Source organism: Danio rerio, chromosome 23 (assembly GCF_052040795.2).
Source record: "Danio rerio strain M-AB ecotype USA chromosome 23, GRCz13ab, whole genome shotgun sequence".
In the NCBI taxonomy this organism is placed as follows: Eukaryota; Metazoa; Chordata; class Actinopteri; order Cypriniformes; family Danionidae; genus Danio; species Danio rerio.
The window spans coordinates 4,799,821-4,817,500 of NC_141043.1; the positions used below are offsets into that span (position 1 = coordinate 4,799,821).

General features: G+C 36.7%; 1 protein-coding gene across 7 annotated transcripts in view; it reads left to right on the plus strand.

Moving 5' to 3' along the window:
* Positions 1-17,680, plus strand: part of raf1a (Raf-1 proto-oncogene, serine/threonine kinase a) — a 778,989-nt gene that overhangs the window by 757,786 nt on the left and 3,523 nt on the right. For 3 of the 7 annotated variants that reach the window (XM_087305097.1, XM_087305096.1, XM_087305094.1), the window contains 9 exons: positions 348-456; positions 4,729-4,753; positions 4,874-4,968; positions 7,375-7,492; positions 7,574-7,658; positions 9,860-10,036; positions 10,631-10,677; positions 12,728-12,846; positions 12,934-13,065. In XM_087305097.1, the coding sequence (XP_087161223.1) occupies positions 348-456; positions 4,729-4,753; positions 4,874-4,968; positions 7,375-7,492; positions 7,574-7,658; positions 9,860-10,036; positions 10,631-10,677; positions 12,728-12,846; positions 12,934-13,065 (907 nt within the window). 7 annotated transcript variants of the gene reach the window in all.

Here is a 17,680-nt window from a genome sequence, read left to right on the forward strand (position 1 = left end):
CTTACATTTAACCTATTCAGCAGCATTCACCATAAACAGAAATTATTTTAATCAGGAATATACTGAAAATTTGTTTTGGTCATATAACAGCAATTAGCAATAGTGGAGCCATGACTTTGTCTTTGTTAAGACAATCTACTAGAAATTTCACTGAAACCAAGTTCAGTTTTTTTTTAAAGGATTCAACTCGACCACCCTCTAAGCTTTGATATTTTAATTTCTAAGCACCCTTTTAGCATAATATTGCTAGTTTACATACAGTAGTCAGAGATGTGTATTCATTTGTCACATGTTTCCATTAGCTCTGTGCACAGATATTCAAACCCTCATGTCTCCAATTACACCAGCCCTTACCCTCCCTCTGGAGCGGCTCTGACACAGAGACTGCGGTCCACATCCACACCCAACGTCACCATGCTCAGCACCACAGTGCCAGTTGACAGCAGCCTGATTGAGGTAATGACAAACCAGAGCCTGGAGACTCTCTAGCCGCCTTTCCACTGCACACGACAAATGACAAGCGACAGACCGGAAGTCATTCATTTCCAATGGAGAGCAGTCCGGGAGCTGCAGGTCCGTGCACGAGAGATGAGAAATAGTAGTTTATTTGGTTATTTTTTTAATTATAAAAAGTCTATATTTAAGAAAAACATTTCTGTTCATAAATGTAAGTAAGAAAGTAATAAATATATATATTTTTAATGTTGTCTCCACATTCCCTCCAATATTTTAGGGGTCTATGAGTTTCTAGTATTCATTCATCCATTAAAATATGTAAGCGCCCAGAAAATAAAGGCTATTTCTTTTGCAATTCTTTATTTCGGACACCATGAGAATCAGCTTCTCCCCCATGGTGCACGACAACACTGAAAATACTGTGCGGCTGCCACAAGGGGGCGTATTCCGACAGTCGTTTCCAAATGTCGTGTGCAGTGGAAAGGCGGCTTCAGCCTTAATGTCCGTGTGAACCAGATGTTGCTGAGATTTTTATTTCAGTATGTTGATGTACTTCCAGGTGAACAGAATATTGAGTAGGACGCTGGGCTTTCCTCTTGCACATCCTTTTCTTATAGCAAACTTATAAGCAACTGAGTGTGTACTGAAGAAGATTTTATTCTCTCTGTATGAAGTATTTTCTAAGTGTAAAAATGTATGTAGTGTTTGAAGCAAACATGCCAGCGTGTGTTAAAAATACTGTGTAAGATGAGTATGCCTGCACAGGAGAAACACTAGGAGAAGGCTGAGTGACTGATTGTGTAGAATAATTGAATATGTAAAGCACTGATCATCTATGTTAAATACTTCTATGAAGCTATATGTGTCAGAAGTTGGAATGAGTAACATATTATCAAGTTATTATCCTATCATAACAATGTATGTAAACATTTGCATAAGTTGCATCTATACTTTGCTGACATAGACCTGTAACATCTCTGTTGACATGAGCTAGTGGGCTGAGAGCCAAGAATAGCAGGACCCCTTAGACTAGAAAACCTATTCAAAAATGGTCAAAAGTTAAAAAGAGACTTAGGGGTGTGTCAAATAATCCTGTATACCAAACCCAAATCCTTGTAACAAACACAGATACTTCAGAAGGTGTCCAGGAGAGACTTCAGAATGCTCTGCGGTCTGCTCTGCTCTTTCTCGGCTTTATTATGGAGATTAAAGTCTATTTTCTGATATTCAAAACCTCCGGTCTGATAATTTCTAAATGATAAGACGTCAAAATTTACGACAGTACATGTCCAATTAACAATCAAACTACATCTTTTCGATTAGGATTATAGAAATCTCATAGAATGATTTTCCAAATTTGTGAGCAGGGCCTTAATTTTCAATTTCAAAAGCTTTCTAAAACAAATTAATATATGCTGCAATTGCCCTTAATCTCTCTCTTTCGTTTTCCTCTTTCTGTTGTACCATGCTGGGAGTAGTTAGACACATCTCCAAGCTCCTGGTGTCAACAGTTTAGTCTGAAGAGAAGAGTAGGTCTTTTCCCCTCTTCTGTATGGCTGTTTTAAAAGAGAATGCAGCTGCTGTCCAGTCATAAGGTCATGGCTTTGTAGATATATGCTTTACTACACCTGTGAGAACGTGAACCGCAGTTGTCTGTGAATAAAGCAGTTCTCTGAAGTTTAGCTGTGGCTTGCATTTGGTGTGAGTGAGCCATAAACTGGCTGTGCTAAATAAAATCTCTGCATCTCGTTCACTAATCAGTAGTCAGTTTCAGTTTACTTGATCTACACCAGCATTCTGCACTACTCTCCTGCCTGCCTGAATTGCTGGAATGTATTATGGCTTCTTTTCTTCATCTATGTTAAGCTGCTTTGACACAATCTACATAGTAAAAAGTGCTTTAGAAATAAGGATTAAATTAATTGAGCTGAACAAATAATTACGATTATTCATATTTATATGCAGAAACGTTTGTTAGTGGATTCATCTAAATAAGTGGCAGTGACCATGAGGTTAATCAATTACATAAAATCTGTTCAAACATTTTTTTTCTGGGATATCATGAAATTCTAATCTAATGTGCTTATTTCAGACATTAAAAGTCAGATAAGTTTTGTTTATTTTTATGTATTTTTTTATACTGTATAATGTTTTTTTTTTATATTGTTTCATATGTTACCTGTTGTTAGAGCTTGGCTATATTTAGTGCCATGATGTTCCTTTGCCATTCATCAACTTGCAGTCAATTAAGTGAAATGCAGTCATGAAACTTTACCAATTAACTAAGGCAAACATGCCAAAAAATTTACATTTCAAGTGCTTTATCTACAAAAACGACCACTTCAAATACATTAAAAATACTTTTCATTTTATTCAAAATCTGAGGTAAATTATCCAGTCTCGTGGCTATTAAATTTATAAAAATTATATTCAATCCTAAACCACATTAATATCATTCAAAGCACAACAGCACCTTGTTTTTCCATTCATCAAGGTTTTTTTATTAAGAGAAAGTCAGGGTAAAGTCTAAATGTTATAAGCTGCGGATACTCTCATCAGTATAGCATTATAGCTTTTTTGTTACACTGTTCAACAATAATGAATATTTTTACATTACTGTGAGAGTTGGGTGGATGTTATTTAAATACAATTATAGATAGTTTAATAAATAATATAAATAATTCTCGTTAACTTTTGGCCACAGTTTTATTCCTCTTAGCAACAACAGGAAGTTTTGGAAAATTTAAGGGATTTGACGTTTGGCTAAGAGTGGGAACCCCGCATCTCTATATATGATCTTTCAGCACAGTCCTTCCTTTAAGCCTTTTGTAACTCGCGTCAAATATATGCCGCTTTCTGCAGACACACGCTTGCCAGATCCTCAAGCAATTCCAAGTGTGTCATGTTTAAACCCAGTTTAAACTTAGGAAAGAACTTTTATATAAATGCAGATTGCTGACTTCTTATCAGCCACCTGTGCATACAAGTTGTTAAAAAAATTCTCACATCCTGACATATAATGCAGCTTTTCTTACTCTTTCTTATTCATTGCACAAATTTGTACAGTTGAAGTCAGAATTATTAGCCCCCCTTTGATTTATTATTATTTTTTTCATATTTCCGAAATGATGTTTAACAGAGCAAGGACATTTTCACAGCATGTCTGATAATATTTTTTCTTCTGGAGGAAGTCTTGGTTTGTTTTATTTCAGCTAGACTAAAAATAGTTGTAATTTTTTTAAAAGCCATTTTAAGGTCAATACTATTAGCCCCTTTAAGCAATTTTTTTTTTCTGATAGCCTACAGAACAAACCATCATTATACAATAACTTGCCTAATTACCCTAACCTCCCTAGTTAACCTAATTAACCTAGTTAAGCGTTTAAATGTCACTTTAAGCTGTATAAAAGTGTCTTGAAAAATATCTAGTCAAATATTATTTACTGTCATCATGACAAAGATAAAATAAATCAGTTATTAGAAATAAGTTATTAAAACTATTATGTTTTAGAAATGTGTTGAAAAAATCTTCTCTCCTTTAAACAGAAATTGGGGAAAAAAAATAAACGGGGTCTAATAATTTAGGGGGGCTAATAATTCTGCCTTCAACTGTATGTAAAGATGCTTCATAAATTAGAAATATGTGTACAGTGAAGCCTTCTTCACAGTACTGAAACTTAAAATTTTACATACGCCTCCGACCCCATACTCCCAGAGCACCCTCCACAGAATGCAACGATGGACACAGTCCAATGCCTACTCCCAAGTCCACAAAACACGTGGACTGGTTGGGCATACTCCCATGAACCCTCGAGGGCCTTAATCAGGTTATAGAGCTGGTCAAGTGTATTATGGCCCGGTTGAAAACCGCATTGTTCCACATGGATCCTAGGTTCAACCAGGACAGTGTTAAAATTATTTGTTTGTTAAGAACATTAGAAGAATATGAAGAAGAACATGTGTAATGTCTAAATGTCTACAAACTGCGCATATCATAACATCACGAACACAAGTGGAAAAAATGAAATTCAGACGAACAACATCCACCATTTGACCTACCATTTCACACAACCTACCCATGTCAGTTGCGTCACTTTACTCCCATTCATGAATTTAAACGTGCTACTCGGCTTGCATACTGTCTTTATTGCATACTGTATTTCGAACGCAGCCTCTGTCTTGCAGTGTGTTTGGGATTTGAATGACTGAAAGCAGTTGTGTGCTGTCTCTTTTGTTGATTTTAATTCTTTTTCCTGTTTGCTTTTCATCTAGGATGCCATACGTGTTCACAGCTCAGGTAAGAATAAAACATCAAAACAGATTCATGGGAAACCAATGAGGAATGTTGTTGCTGTAGTTTAATTGGGGGCATGAATATGGAGCAGGTAAATTTTCTTTTTAATCCATCTGTCTGCAGCTGGCAGTTCTCCAAATCAGAGCCCTACCGGCTGGAACCAGGCCAGCGCACACATACCAGCATCAGCTCTAAATCCTCAGGAGAAAGTTAAAATCGTAAGACTTATGGCGCTCTGTCTTCTTTTGGTTCGGTTACAGTCAAGTAGTCTTGCAGCAAACTCTTTGTTTTGTCAATCTTTATTATGGACATTCTTGTATGATGCTGCTGTTATCATGTTTAGGTCAGTGAGTCAATTCCAGCTTTTCATTGATGGCTATTAGTGTTGCCAAATGCTTTCAATATAAAGTAGTCAAAGCCTGCTTGAAAAAATTGTAATGTTGCAAGATGATGTCATGCACAAATTAGCATATTTATTATTATGACATTCTTTATTTAAAAAAGCCCTTTCTTTTTTATAATTATTTTTTAGGGGTTTTTAACCTTTAATAGATAGAATAGTGCAGAGAATTGACAAGAAATAGTTGGGAGCAGAGAGAGAGGGAAGGGTTGGCAAAGGACCTCGAGTTGGGAATCCAACTCAGGTCGCCGTGAGCACCATGTTGCTATATGTCAGCCTACTTAACCACTAGGATATACGCTTATTTCACGCGGCGAAAATACACAAAGGTGAGGCTGCGGTGGGAAGAAACCCCAAAGTATAGGATCAGCACTGTAAACATTGCAGCAACATGCTGTGTACTATAAACCCCCAGCTGTTGCCACGATTTCAAAAAGCAGAAATGGTGTAAACAACACTTTAATATCATTCAGTGCAGTTTAATTTAAACAATTAAAAGCATATCAGGCATCAAACAACATTACAATCTCTTTCAGAGTAATAGGCTTAAGTGTCCTCCTAGGTTTCGGTTCATGGTAGCAGGTAAACACCGTGGGGACGCTTCCTTGATTCAGTTCATGTAACCTGGTGAGCGATAAAACATTGCAGTCCTCTATAGCACACCCACGTGTTGTCTGTAATAGTGTTGTCCCGGTACTAAAGTTTTAAAAACGTCCAATTGCCGCTAACATTTAAGTGCCACTGAGCGCGCTCATAAACACAGCTGATTAGCCATAGTGTTCACCAGTGCTTTATACGCTCATCAGCTCACCGCTCTTCACCGAATACAAGCAGAGATACATGGACATTGGAGCATTTAAAGCCGTGAAGATCAGTCGATTTATCCGCGGATCGCTCGTTTGTGTTTGTCCCTGGTAAACATCGGTGAAGAGCGGTGAACTGATGACCTTCCTGGCCAATCGCAGTCATTTTTGTTGAGCATGTTGAACGCAATGGCAAATCAGCGCTGTTTAAGAAAGCCATCAACAGTGCCTTAAATGTTAACGGGAAATGGACATTTTTTTTGTTTATTTTAGTACCGAAATTTTGTATTGTGACAAGTCTAATATAGTGAAAGAATCAGTTCATTAACTTGAGTTTCATGAGTTGGCATTAAAAACCAACTCATGAAACATCTTTTGTTTGGGAAAGAAAACGTTAGCTAACTAGTGCCATTTCCCTTAACTTAGCTAAAAATAAGGTACAATCCCTTTTTATTTTCACTATTCATTCAGAACGGACCTTTGAGTCACTTAGAAGGTGGTGAAAGTATACATTTTTGTCGATTTCTCTTCGCTGATAAGATATACAGCCAGGCACACAACATTCCTGTTGTTATTCCGATAATTCCGGGTTTCTTCCCACCAGCCTCGATTTCGCTGTTTAAAATGGTGGCCGCGTGAAATCAGTCCATTGGCGCTGAAAGCCCTTTCTAACTTTAATAAACACATTTTACACATTTTAAATACATAAAGCAGGTTGAATTACAGAAATTTGCCTGAAATTTAAAATTTAAGTAAATTCCTGTAATTGAATGTCTGTTATTTTACAGTAAATTTCTGTAATTGTATGTCTGTTATTTTACAGTAAATTTCTGTAATTGAATGTCTGTTATTTTACAGTAAATTTCTGTAATTAAATGTCTGTTATTTTACAGTAAATTTCTGTAATTGAATGTCTGTTATTTTACAGTAAATTTCTGTAATTTAACGGCCGCTATTTCATGTTTTTTTCAGGCACCCCAGCTGCCGGAAATAAACTGTAAAATAACAGATTTTTTTTACAGTGTATACTATAAATACTTAAATAAACAAATTACCTGAGGCATGCTATATAAGTACTTTTACATAAGCCAGAACAATGTTGCGCAAGTTTTTTAAAAGAGGTATTTAAAGTTTAAAAAACAAGTAGTGCGACATACAAGCTGAACTCTTCTAGACATCAGCTATCAACTGCAATAGCTTTATTATATAAACAGCTTTATTTAGTCTTAAAAAAATGAACGAATACTTCAATAATATTTACACATTAATTATTTATTACGGTGATTTGAAAATGTGATTAATTTTGAGAGGAATTTCTCAATGCTAAACGTTCATTTTAAAAAGTGTTTTGAGGAAGAAATATGATTTCGTTATTTCAGCGTGCTTTCTTGTGGTTCTTAACATGAGTTATTGTTTTCTAGCGGCCGAGGGATAAACGGGACTCGAGTTATTACTGGGAGATCGAAGCTAATGAGGTTGTGCTTCTGAGCAGGATTGGGTCAGGCTCCTTTGGAACCGTACACAAAGGGAAATGGCACGGTAAGCATCGGTTTAGTGCTTCTTTCAGTAAAATAGCCTTCTTAGGGACACATTATGACTGTTATCTTTACCATGCTGTAGGTGATGTGGCTGTGAAGGTATTAAAAGTCACCAACCCAACACCAGAGCAGTTTCAGGCTTTCCGCAACGAGGTGGCAGTTCTTAGGTAAGCATTTCTTCTTGATTATTAGTACATCAGTGCAGGTTTTGTTTTGTTGATGGCTTTTGAATGTCAGTGGTTTCATTTTAATGTGCAGTCCCAGGACAGATTCATTTAGTATTCATTTAGTCATTTAGTAGAAGCTTTTGTCTAAAGCAACTTACAGTTGAAGAGGCATTTAGCAATTCAACAAGAGGCAATACACACAAGATGTGTTAATATTACAAAGAAACTGTTAGTGCTCAGGGAATAGAGTGGAGGAACTTTGACGTCACCTTGTAGGCTAATCAGCTGCTAGCATAAAACTGGTTCCCTCAACAAAATCCCTATAGGATTTTCCCATAGGCTTTTCAAACACTGCAAATTAGGTCCCTCTTTATATTAAGTGTCCTTAACTACTATGTACTTACAACTAAAAAATAAATGCAATGTACTTACTGTGTTTATAATGTATTTGTGAACACTTGTGGTGCTTTTGAGTTGGGATAGAGGTTGAGATTTGAACAGGTTTGGTGTAATGGGTAGGTTTAAGGGTGGGTTAAGGTGTAAGGGATGTTCAACAGTGTATTTACAAATGTAATTACAAAAGTTAAATACAGATGTAATTACATGCATGTATTTAATCAAGCATAAGTAAACAGTAAATACATGTATTTACATAATAAGTACATTGTAACAAACTATTAATTCCTGTGTAAGTACATATTAGTTAAAGCCACTTAATATAAAGTGGGACCGCAAATTATAAGCTCTGTGTATAAACACTGTTCATTACACTTACTCGTTTTGTACAACCGGATATTCCCTACACAAAAATACAACTTTTAGCACTTTTAGGCCGTACTTACACTAGGTGCAGTTGCCTCGAACTGTGCCAAAGCATGCTTGTCCCCGCTCCTGTCTCCCCCGACGGCCCGCACTCACACCACAATCGGGCCTGGGCACGCTTACGTCATCGCTGCTGCGCTGTTCAGTGAGAAGCGCTGTCACTCAGCAGCACAGTGGAGATTTCTCTAGTTATATCGTTTCAGTCGTTTAATATGCAGTGACATGCAGTCAAATATTTCGCCAAACAGTCCTTAGGGGTGCGGTGACACGCAGTCAGATATTTCGCCGGACAGATCCGCCACTTTTGGCGCTCATAAACAATCATAAAGCCCTCGTGCTGCAGGAATGAGGAGGTCTGCTGAAGGCGCGCAGCTGTCGTGCAGTGAGGAGTTTGCGTCTTTAATAAACTACGGCAGTTTGCGTTTACTGAACAGTAAGAATGATTAATAAATCCAAATGAAACAGTCCCTTAAAAGTCACGTCTCGCTTTCAGTTTCGGGCTTTGCGTGTTTTGCACTCACACTACAAATGTACCAAGTGAACCGCGTTTAGGCCCACCTCTTCCAACCGGGCCAGGGCTGGCCAAGTGAACCGTGCTTGAGCCCGATTCAGCGCACTCACACTTCTCAAACGATCCGGGAAACGGCCCTGGGCACGGTACGGATGGCATAGTGTGAGTAGGCCCTTAGATCTTAAATGCAAACGCTAGAACTGAGAAGCTAACATTAGGCTTTAAACAGACAGCACCACCCTGCTACAGACAACTTTTCAAGCTTATTTTTAGAAATATGGCCCATGACAAAGACTTAATCTCTCAGTTTGTTACATTATAATCCACGCTATATATTATAAACAAATAAATACGCAAAAACACATCTGTATAAGACCCACGTGCGCTCCAGACCAGCTCAGCTCAAGGACGTATAGTGTCTCCGACACCGCCTGTAGTCCCATTTAGCAACTTGATAGCAACCGTCTTTTAAAAGAAGCGCAACTGATTTTAAAGATCAGGAGTGTGATGTAACTGATGTGTTTTATGTCGTAGAGTAAAAAGTGAAAGTATCTCGAGTTTGTGTTAGCCACAAACCTTATTTAAGCGATTTTACTGAAATCCCATAGAAAAAATCCATTGACTTTAGGACGAGGGTACCGGAACTGCTAAAATGCTAACTCGCTTCCGGGTTTGTGCATACAAATTGACGTCATAGTTCCTAGTTGTTAGGACGCAGAGTGTTTTTTAATATATATATCCGGGTATATATATATATATTATGCGGGTATATATATATATTAATATAGATTCGGTGTGCGCCTACTTATGAGTCAAATTTGATGTATCAGCTCTTTGTGTTCTTAGTCTGTTTTTTTGCTGCCAATAGGAAAACCAGACATGTCAACATTCTGTTGTTCATGGGCTACATGACAAAAGGAAATCTTGCCATTGTAACGCAGTGGTGTGAAGGCAGCAGTCTGTATAAACACCTCCACGTACTGGAGACCAACTTCCAGATGTTTCAGCTGATAGATATCGCCAGACAGACTGCTCAGGGCATGGAGTGAGTGTTTTGTACATCCTGTGAAGTAGGGCTGTGCAATATGTGTGTATATATCATGGACAAAAAATAAAGATTTGTTTGTTTTATATTATGCGCTATTGCTTATATCGAAGTGTTGCATCATATATGCTAATACATTTTCATAATTTAAATGAGCACAATACTACTATGTCATTACGGGGATGCAGAAACATGAATAACAGCATCGCGAGAAAGTTGTGATCTTAAAAGTACAATTTCTTTTAATAAATGTACATTTTGCATTTTCTTTAGCATTTTTTGTTTATGTTGAACTATTAGTTTTTTTAAGAAAGTAATTTATATTGTATTAATTTTATATTTCAATTTTTTGTGAGACGTTATCACGTAAGTAAATTTTAAACAAAGCTTTAAAATAAAAATAAAACCTTTACATGTGGTCATGTTATAAATATTACAGTATTTTACAGTATATAGTACAGTATATAGTATTTTAAATTCACATATATTTATCAGGATATGAGATGACTGTGAATGATGGATTTGTTTTCCATGAATGTGGTAATTTCACTGTAAATCTCATAACAACAATTTATCATGTTTGTTACCTTCCAGCTATCTACATGCGAAAAACATCATCCACCGTGACATGAAATCCAACAGTATCCTTGAGATGTAACTCTTTAGTTTTTTCTTTTTGATCTAAAGGCAGATGGGATAGTTTTAGTAATGGGATAGTTTAGTAAAATTTTGTCTTTAGTGCTCATCGACCACTCGTAAAGCTATATATATATATATATATATATATATATATATATATATATATATATATATATATATATATATATATATATATATATATTTATTTATTTATTTATTTATATATATATTTATTTATTTATTTATTTATTTATTTTTTCTTCGGGAGAAAGTTTTATTTGTTTTACTCCGGCTAGAATAAAAGCAGTTTTTAATAAAAAAATAATAATAAAATTTTAAGGTCAAAACTATTAGCCCCTTTAAGCTATATATATTTTTCAATAGTCAACAGAACAAACCATCATTATACAATGACTTGCCTAATTACCCTAACCTGCCTTGTTAACTTAATAAACCGAGTTAATCCTTTAAATGTCACTTTAAGCCGAATATTAGTATCTTAAAAATATCTAGTAAAATATTATTTACTGTCATAATTGCTAAGATAAAATAAATCAGTTATTAGAGATGAGTTACTAAAACTATTATGTTTTAGAAATGTGTTGAAAAAAATCTTTCCTCCATTAAACAGAAATTGGGGAAAAAAATAAACAGGGGGGCTAATAATATAGACTTACCATCCACTTTATTAGGTACACCTTAGTAGTACCAAGTTGGACCCTCTTTTGCCTTCAGAACTGCTTTAATCCTTCGTGGCAAAGATTCAACAAGGTCCTGTAAATATTCCTCAGAGATTTTGGTCCATATTGACATGATAGCATCACATGCTGCAGATTTCTCAGCTGCACATCTATGATGTGAATCTCCCGTTCCACCACATACCAAAGGTGCTCTATTGGATTGAGATCTGGTGACTGTGGAGGGCATTTGAGTACAGTGAACTCATTGTCATGTTCAAGAAACCAGTCTGAGATGATTCATGCTTTATGACATGGCGTGATATCCTGCTGAAATTAGCCATCAGAAGATGGGTACACTGTGGTCATAAAGGGATGGACATGGTCAGCAACAATCCTCAGGTAGGCTGTGGCGTTGACACAAATTGCTACTAATGGGCCCAAAGTGTGCCAAGAAAATATCCCCCACACCATTACACAATCACCACTAGCCTGAATCGTTGACACAAGGCAGGATGGATCAATGCTTTCATGTTGTTGACCCCAAATCCTGGTCAGATCATCCGAATGTCGCAACAGAAATCGAGACTCATCAGACCAGGCAACTTTTTTACAGTCTTCTATTGTGCAGTTTTGGTGAGCCTGTGTGAATTGTAGCCTCAGTTCCCTGGCCTAAACTGACAGGAGTGGCTTCTGCTGCTGTAGCCCATCCGCCTCAAGGTTGGAGTGTTGTGTGTTCAGAGATGCTCCTCTGCACACCTCAGTTGTAACGAGTGCTTATTTGAGTTACTGTTGCCTTTTTATCAGCTTAAACCAGTCTGGTCATTCTCCTCTGATCTCTAGCACCAACAAGGCATTTTTGCTCACAGAACTGCCGATCACTGGATATTTTCACTTGTTCAGCCCATTCTCCGTAAATCCTTTTACGAGTAATAAATTGAGTAATAATACTCAATTACTATGGTGCTCGGATCCAAATTTATACCATGTGATATCATCAACTAATTTTTGAGTTTTTTCCTTAAACATGTGCAAACATTTTGATTAATGTAACCTTCTCTAACTGTAAAAATGTAATTATTCTGCAAAATATGTTTGTATATCAACACTACTACTCTTTTACTCTGCTTCTCTGTATAGATTTATAAAGAACTGTTGAGATGATGTACAGTTTTAAAGGCAAATACATTATAAGTAACTGTTAATGAAATAAACTAACTACAGCAACACTGCATGAATGGGTCTTAATGAAAATATGTAACTGCTTTCACCTTCCCGACCTCCAGAGCTGCTCTTGGTTGAAGCAGCACATATTGTACAAGCTTTCATGCAGTCTGCCAAAAGCTGCTAAACTTTGACTTTAACTCAAGATCAGACATCTTCTTACATGAAGGCCTGACAGTGAAGATTGGAGATTTTGGACTGGCTACCGTGAAGGCCAGGTGGAGTGGTTCTCAACAGGTGGAACAACCTTCAGGATCTATTTTATGGATGGTCAGCACAGTTAATCATATATGTTTCCTGCTTCTTTTGGATTTTAAAGTTGCATCTCATTACGACATTATGCTTTTTCCTCATCAGGCACCTGAGGTGATCCGAATGCAGGACAACAACCCCTACAGTTTCCAATCAGATGTGTATTCGTATGGCATCGTGCTGTTTGAGTTAATGACAGGGGAGCTGCCCTACTCACAAATAGGGAACCGAGATCAGGTAACACAAGCAAAGCTTAAAGGGATGTGAAAGAAACTGTTACAGCAGGCAAAGGGAAGGCAGGGGCTGTATCTGTATCCATTATTTGAGGGAGCAGACTAAAGATGCACAGAAATGAAATTCTTGGCCAAAGCCGAATAATAATGAATTGCTTGGCTGAAGGCCGAATACCGAACGCGGTGTTTTGCATCTTTTTCCATTTAGTTTGCCAATTTTTTCACCATTACAATAATTAAATAGTAAAAGTTAGCTTTTTACTATTTTGTGTTGCTTTTCAGAGAAATAAATCAAATAACAAAAATACAATTTCAAAAATATTTATTTAACACTAAACATTTTTTCAACATTCCAGCAGATAATATACGAACAAAGCACAATATAACTTAAATTAAATTAATTAGTAAAATGAAAAAATATTTTTATTTGGCCATCTTTGAAGCCCCCCTTCTTGAATAGTCTATGTTAGGCCTATAACTGACTGCTGAAAGAATGAAACTGTATGTCTACAACAACAAATGTGCATTGAATAGTGCAAAAAATGTGTATGACAACAAATGAAACATGAAACAACTACATAAGCCTATTAGCCTACATCTTCAGGAAAAGTGGCAGGTTCTTCTTTATAAAAAGTAGCTTCTCTGCTGTCTCGCATGAAAGTCGGTTCCTCTCATCGATGACATGAGATGCAGCACTAAACAGTCTCTCGCTGTCGGCTGTCGGTGCGCGGCTCATCTGTAGTACGAGCCCGTTTACTCTCTGCGCTGTTTTCATCTCCTGCGCTGTGCATCAATTGACCGTCTCCAATACCTAGCGGCTTTCCCAAGTCCAACTAGGCCTGGATCATTTCTCGTGTGCACTGCTTTTTCCTCATATCCAAGTAATGATCTTTATATCGTGGATCAAGCACAGTCGCGATGAAGTACAGGCGTTCTGAGTCCGCCTGACTAAACGTGCGCTGACAGCTTCTAAGAGCGCACTTTTAGCTGTTTTCACTCCGTGGTCTGTTTCAGCCTCTTTGTCTAAAAGACGCTTTAGTGCTGCAAGTAAATGTATGACGTCTGCCACAGATGAGCTTATCTCTTTTGTTATCTGCTCAAAGGGAGCGATAAGAGAGAGAACGTTCCTCTGGACAATTCAGCAGAACAGTGTCCGTACCGTGCCCAGGCCCGTTTCCCGGATCGTTTGAGAAGTGTGAGTGCGCAGAATCGGGCTCAAGCACGGTTCACTTGGCCGGCCCTGGCCCGGTTGGAAGAGGTGTGCCTGAGCGCGGTTCACTTGGGCTTTGGCACGGTACGCTTGTGTGTGAGTGCAAAATGCGCCAAAGCCCGAAACTGAAAGCGAGACGTGACTTTTAAGGGACTGTTTCATATAGATTTATTAATCATTCTTACTATTCAGTGATAGCAAACTGCCGTAGCTTATTTAATGCGCAAACCCCTCACTGCACGACAGCTGCGCGCCTTCAGCAGACCTCCTCATTCCTGCAGCACGAGGGCTTTATGATTGTTTATGAGAGCCAAAGTGGCGGATCTGTTCGGCGAAATATCTGACTGCGTGTCCCCGCATCCCTAAGGACTGTTTGGCGAAATATTTGACGGCATGTCACTGCATAACAAACAACTGAAATGATATAACTAGAGAAATCTCCACCGTGCTGCTGAGTGAGAGAGTGCTTCTCACTGAACAGCGCAGTATCGATGACGTAAGCGTGCCCAGGCCCGATTGTGGTGTGAGTGCGGGCCGTCGGGGGAGACGGGAGGGGGGACAAGTGTGCTTTGGCCCGGTTCGAGGCAACTGTACCTTGTGTGAGTACGGCCTTAAAGTGCTTCCACACTGCTGACATGTTTGCTGCATAAAGCGTGCGCCTCTCACTCTACGCGGGTTACTATTTGATTGCGTCATTAAAAACGTCATTGTTCGGCAAAATTTATTCGGCCTTTTTACTTATTAATTTCGGTTGCCGAATATTCGATGCATCCCTACAGCAGACATTTGTAGAAGTGTCTAATTTTTTTGCCCTTTACTTGCTAACTTCACTTTGAATAGTTGTCTCGGATCTACTTCATTAACTAGTCTAAAAAGTGTCCACTACTAGTGGAACATCTAAATGGGTTTAAATGGAACCCAGGGGGGCCCAAACTTTTTCTTATAAAAGGCCAAAAACCAAACTTGATTGAGGGCGGTGGACTGAAGATAAATATATCAAACCGCATTACATTAAAAGTAGATTTTAAAAAAAGTTTTATAATGAACTTATTATAGTAAATACATAAACAATCCCATTTATAGCATAATAGAGCTTAATGCTGAATACGCTAATCGAGCTGTTCCTGCCTTTGCCTTGATATGCTCACCGATGTCATGTGAATTGTCTTCTATCTGTCAACTGACAGTATTTACATTTTAAAAGTCTGATTCATTTGCAACATTTAATTGTAACTCCTCAATTAAACAACGAAACTAAAGGTTACGTTAAATTTGAAATGACGATCTCTGTCAACAGCATTCGCCCCAACCAACAGCTAAGGGCGTACTTACACTATGTACAGTTGCCTTGAACCGAGCCGAGGTTTTGTAGCTCTGCCTTCTTTTGCAAAGAGCACAATCTCATTTGAATTTAAAGCGACAGTCACCAAAATGCCACAGTTTGAATCAAAGCCTAAAAGGGGCTGTTTCAAAGAGTTTTAAAACATTATTTCGGTAACACTTTATAATAACTACACACTATAAATCATTTATTAAGCATTAGCAAATAGTAAATTTATTATTTGTTAAGCATTAACTCTACATTAATAAACATTAGTAAGCAGTTTATAAATGCAGCTACAAATGCTCTATTCTTGACTTATAAGCACCTATATAATGTGCTTAATAATTGTATTTTCATACTTAGTTAATGATTTATTTTTCATTACTAAATTAAGTATTGCATTATTTACAAACCAGTTGTATTTAAGAGTAGTTGAGGGTTTTTAGGATCATTCAGAATGAGTTAGTAAATGATTAATAAACTATTGAAATCAACATTTATATGTCTTATTATTCAGGCATATATTAATGGGTACTATGTATTTTAATAAATGCTTTATTAACTCAACTTCATCTAGTTTTGTGACCTAATCTAAAGTGAGGACTATTCATGCTTTATACATCCTTTATAAATGACAAATAAAGGCTCAATTAAATTCTAAACAGGAAAAATGACATTATTCATTCCTATTCAATTATAGATACTCAAATGAAACTGTACATCAAATAAAAAATAAATCTTTGCAACCTGATCTAAAATAAAATCACTGCAGAGTTTAAACATTGCATCTTACATTATTATATTGTTGTAGTTGTTTTATCCAGTTTTATGTCGTATTTTGACACTCCTGTTATTCAGCAATGTTTAAACTTTACAGTAATTTTACTTTTTAGAAAAGATTGCAAAGATTATAGTTCATTTGAATCTGAGCCTGTAATAGTCATTTATAAGGGATTTATAAAGCATGAATAGTCCCCACTTTAGATTAGGTCACAAAACCACATGAAGTTGAGTTAATAAAGCATTTATTAACATATTAGTTAACTATTAGTATATGCCTGAATAATAAGATATATAAATGTTGATTTCAATAGTTTATAAATCATTATCATTTTGAATGATCCTAAAAACCCTCAACTACTCTTAAATACAACTCATTTGTAAATAATGCAATACTTAATTTAGTAATGAAATATAAATCATTAACTAAGTGTGAAAATACAATTATTAAGCACATTATATAGGTGCTTATAAGTCAAGAATACAGCATTTGTAGCTGCAGTTATAAACTGCTTACTAACGTTTATTAACGTAGAGTTAATGCTTAACAAATAATGAATTCACTAGATGCTAATGCTTGGTAAATGACTGTAGTTATTATAAAATGTTACCATTATTTCGTGTGAATTTTGAGCTAAAACATAAGATAAAATCTTGTAAAAAGGGGCATAATAGGTTCCCTTTAATATTCATTTACTAACCAAGAATTGAATGGTTTGTCCAGCATGACTATGCATTCATTTGTGAACATGCATACAGGATCTCTCCCCAGTCTGACCCCTGCAAAGCTGCTGGACTAAATTTAGACATGTAAACTAATCAAGACTCCAGAACACGCACTGGGCTCATTCCCTCACCCCTGCCCAGATTGATTTAGTTTTAGTACAGTAATAAACCTAACAAATAAAAAAAGAGTCTAGATACTATAATCTGATTTAAAATAATCTTGTCCAGACATTTGCGTCCATATAAAATCGAGCTGGCATGATGTACAGTTCAAATTCATTAGCCCTCCTGTGAAATTCAAATTCTTTTTTCACATTTTTCCCAAATTCTGTTTGAATGATTTTTTTTTCCCAACACCTTTTCAACATGACTAATATAAACATAAACAGTTTGAACAATTATTAATAGAATTTAACTAGTATTCAGATTACAAGCTTTTAATTAGGCTAAGTAAGTTTGGTTAATTAGGCAAGTCATTGGAAAACAGTTGCTTGTTCTGTAGCGAATCGAAAAAATTAGGGCTGCTTGATTATGGGAAAAATCATAATCACGATCATTTTGATCATAATTGTAATCACG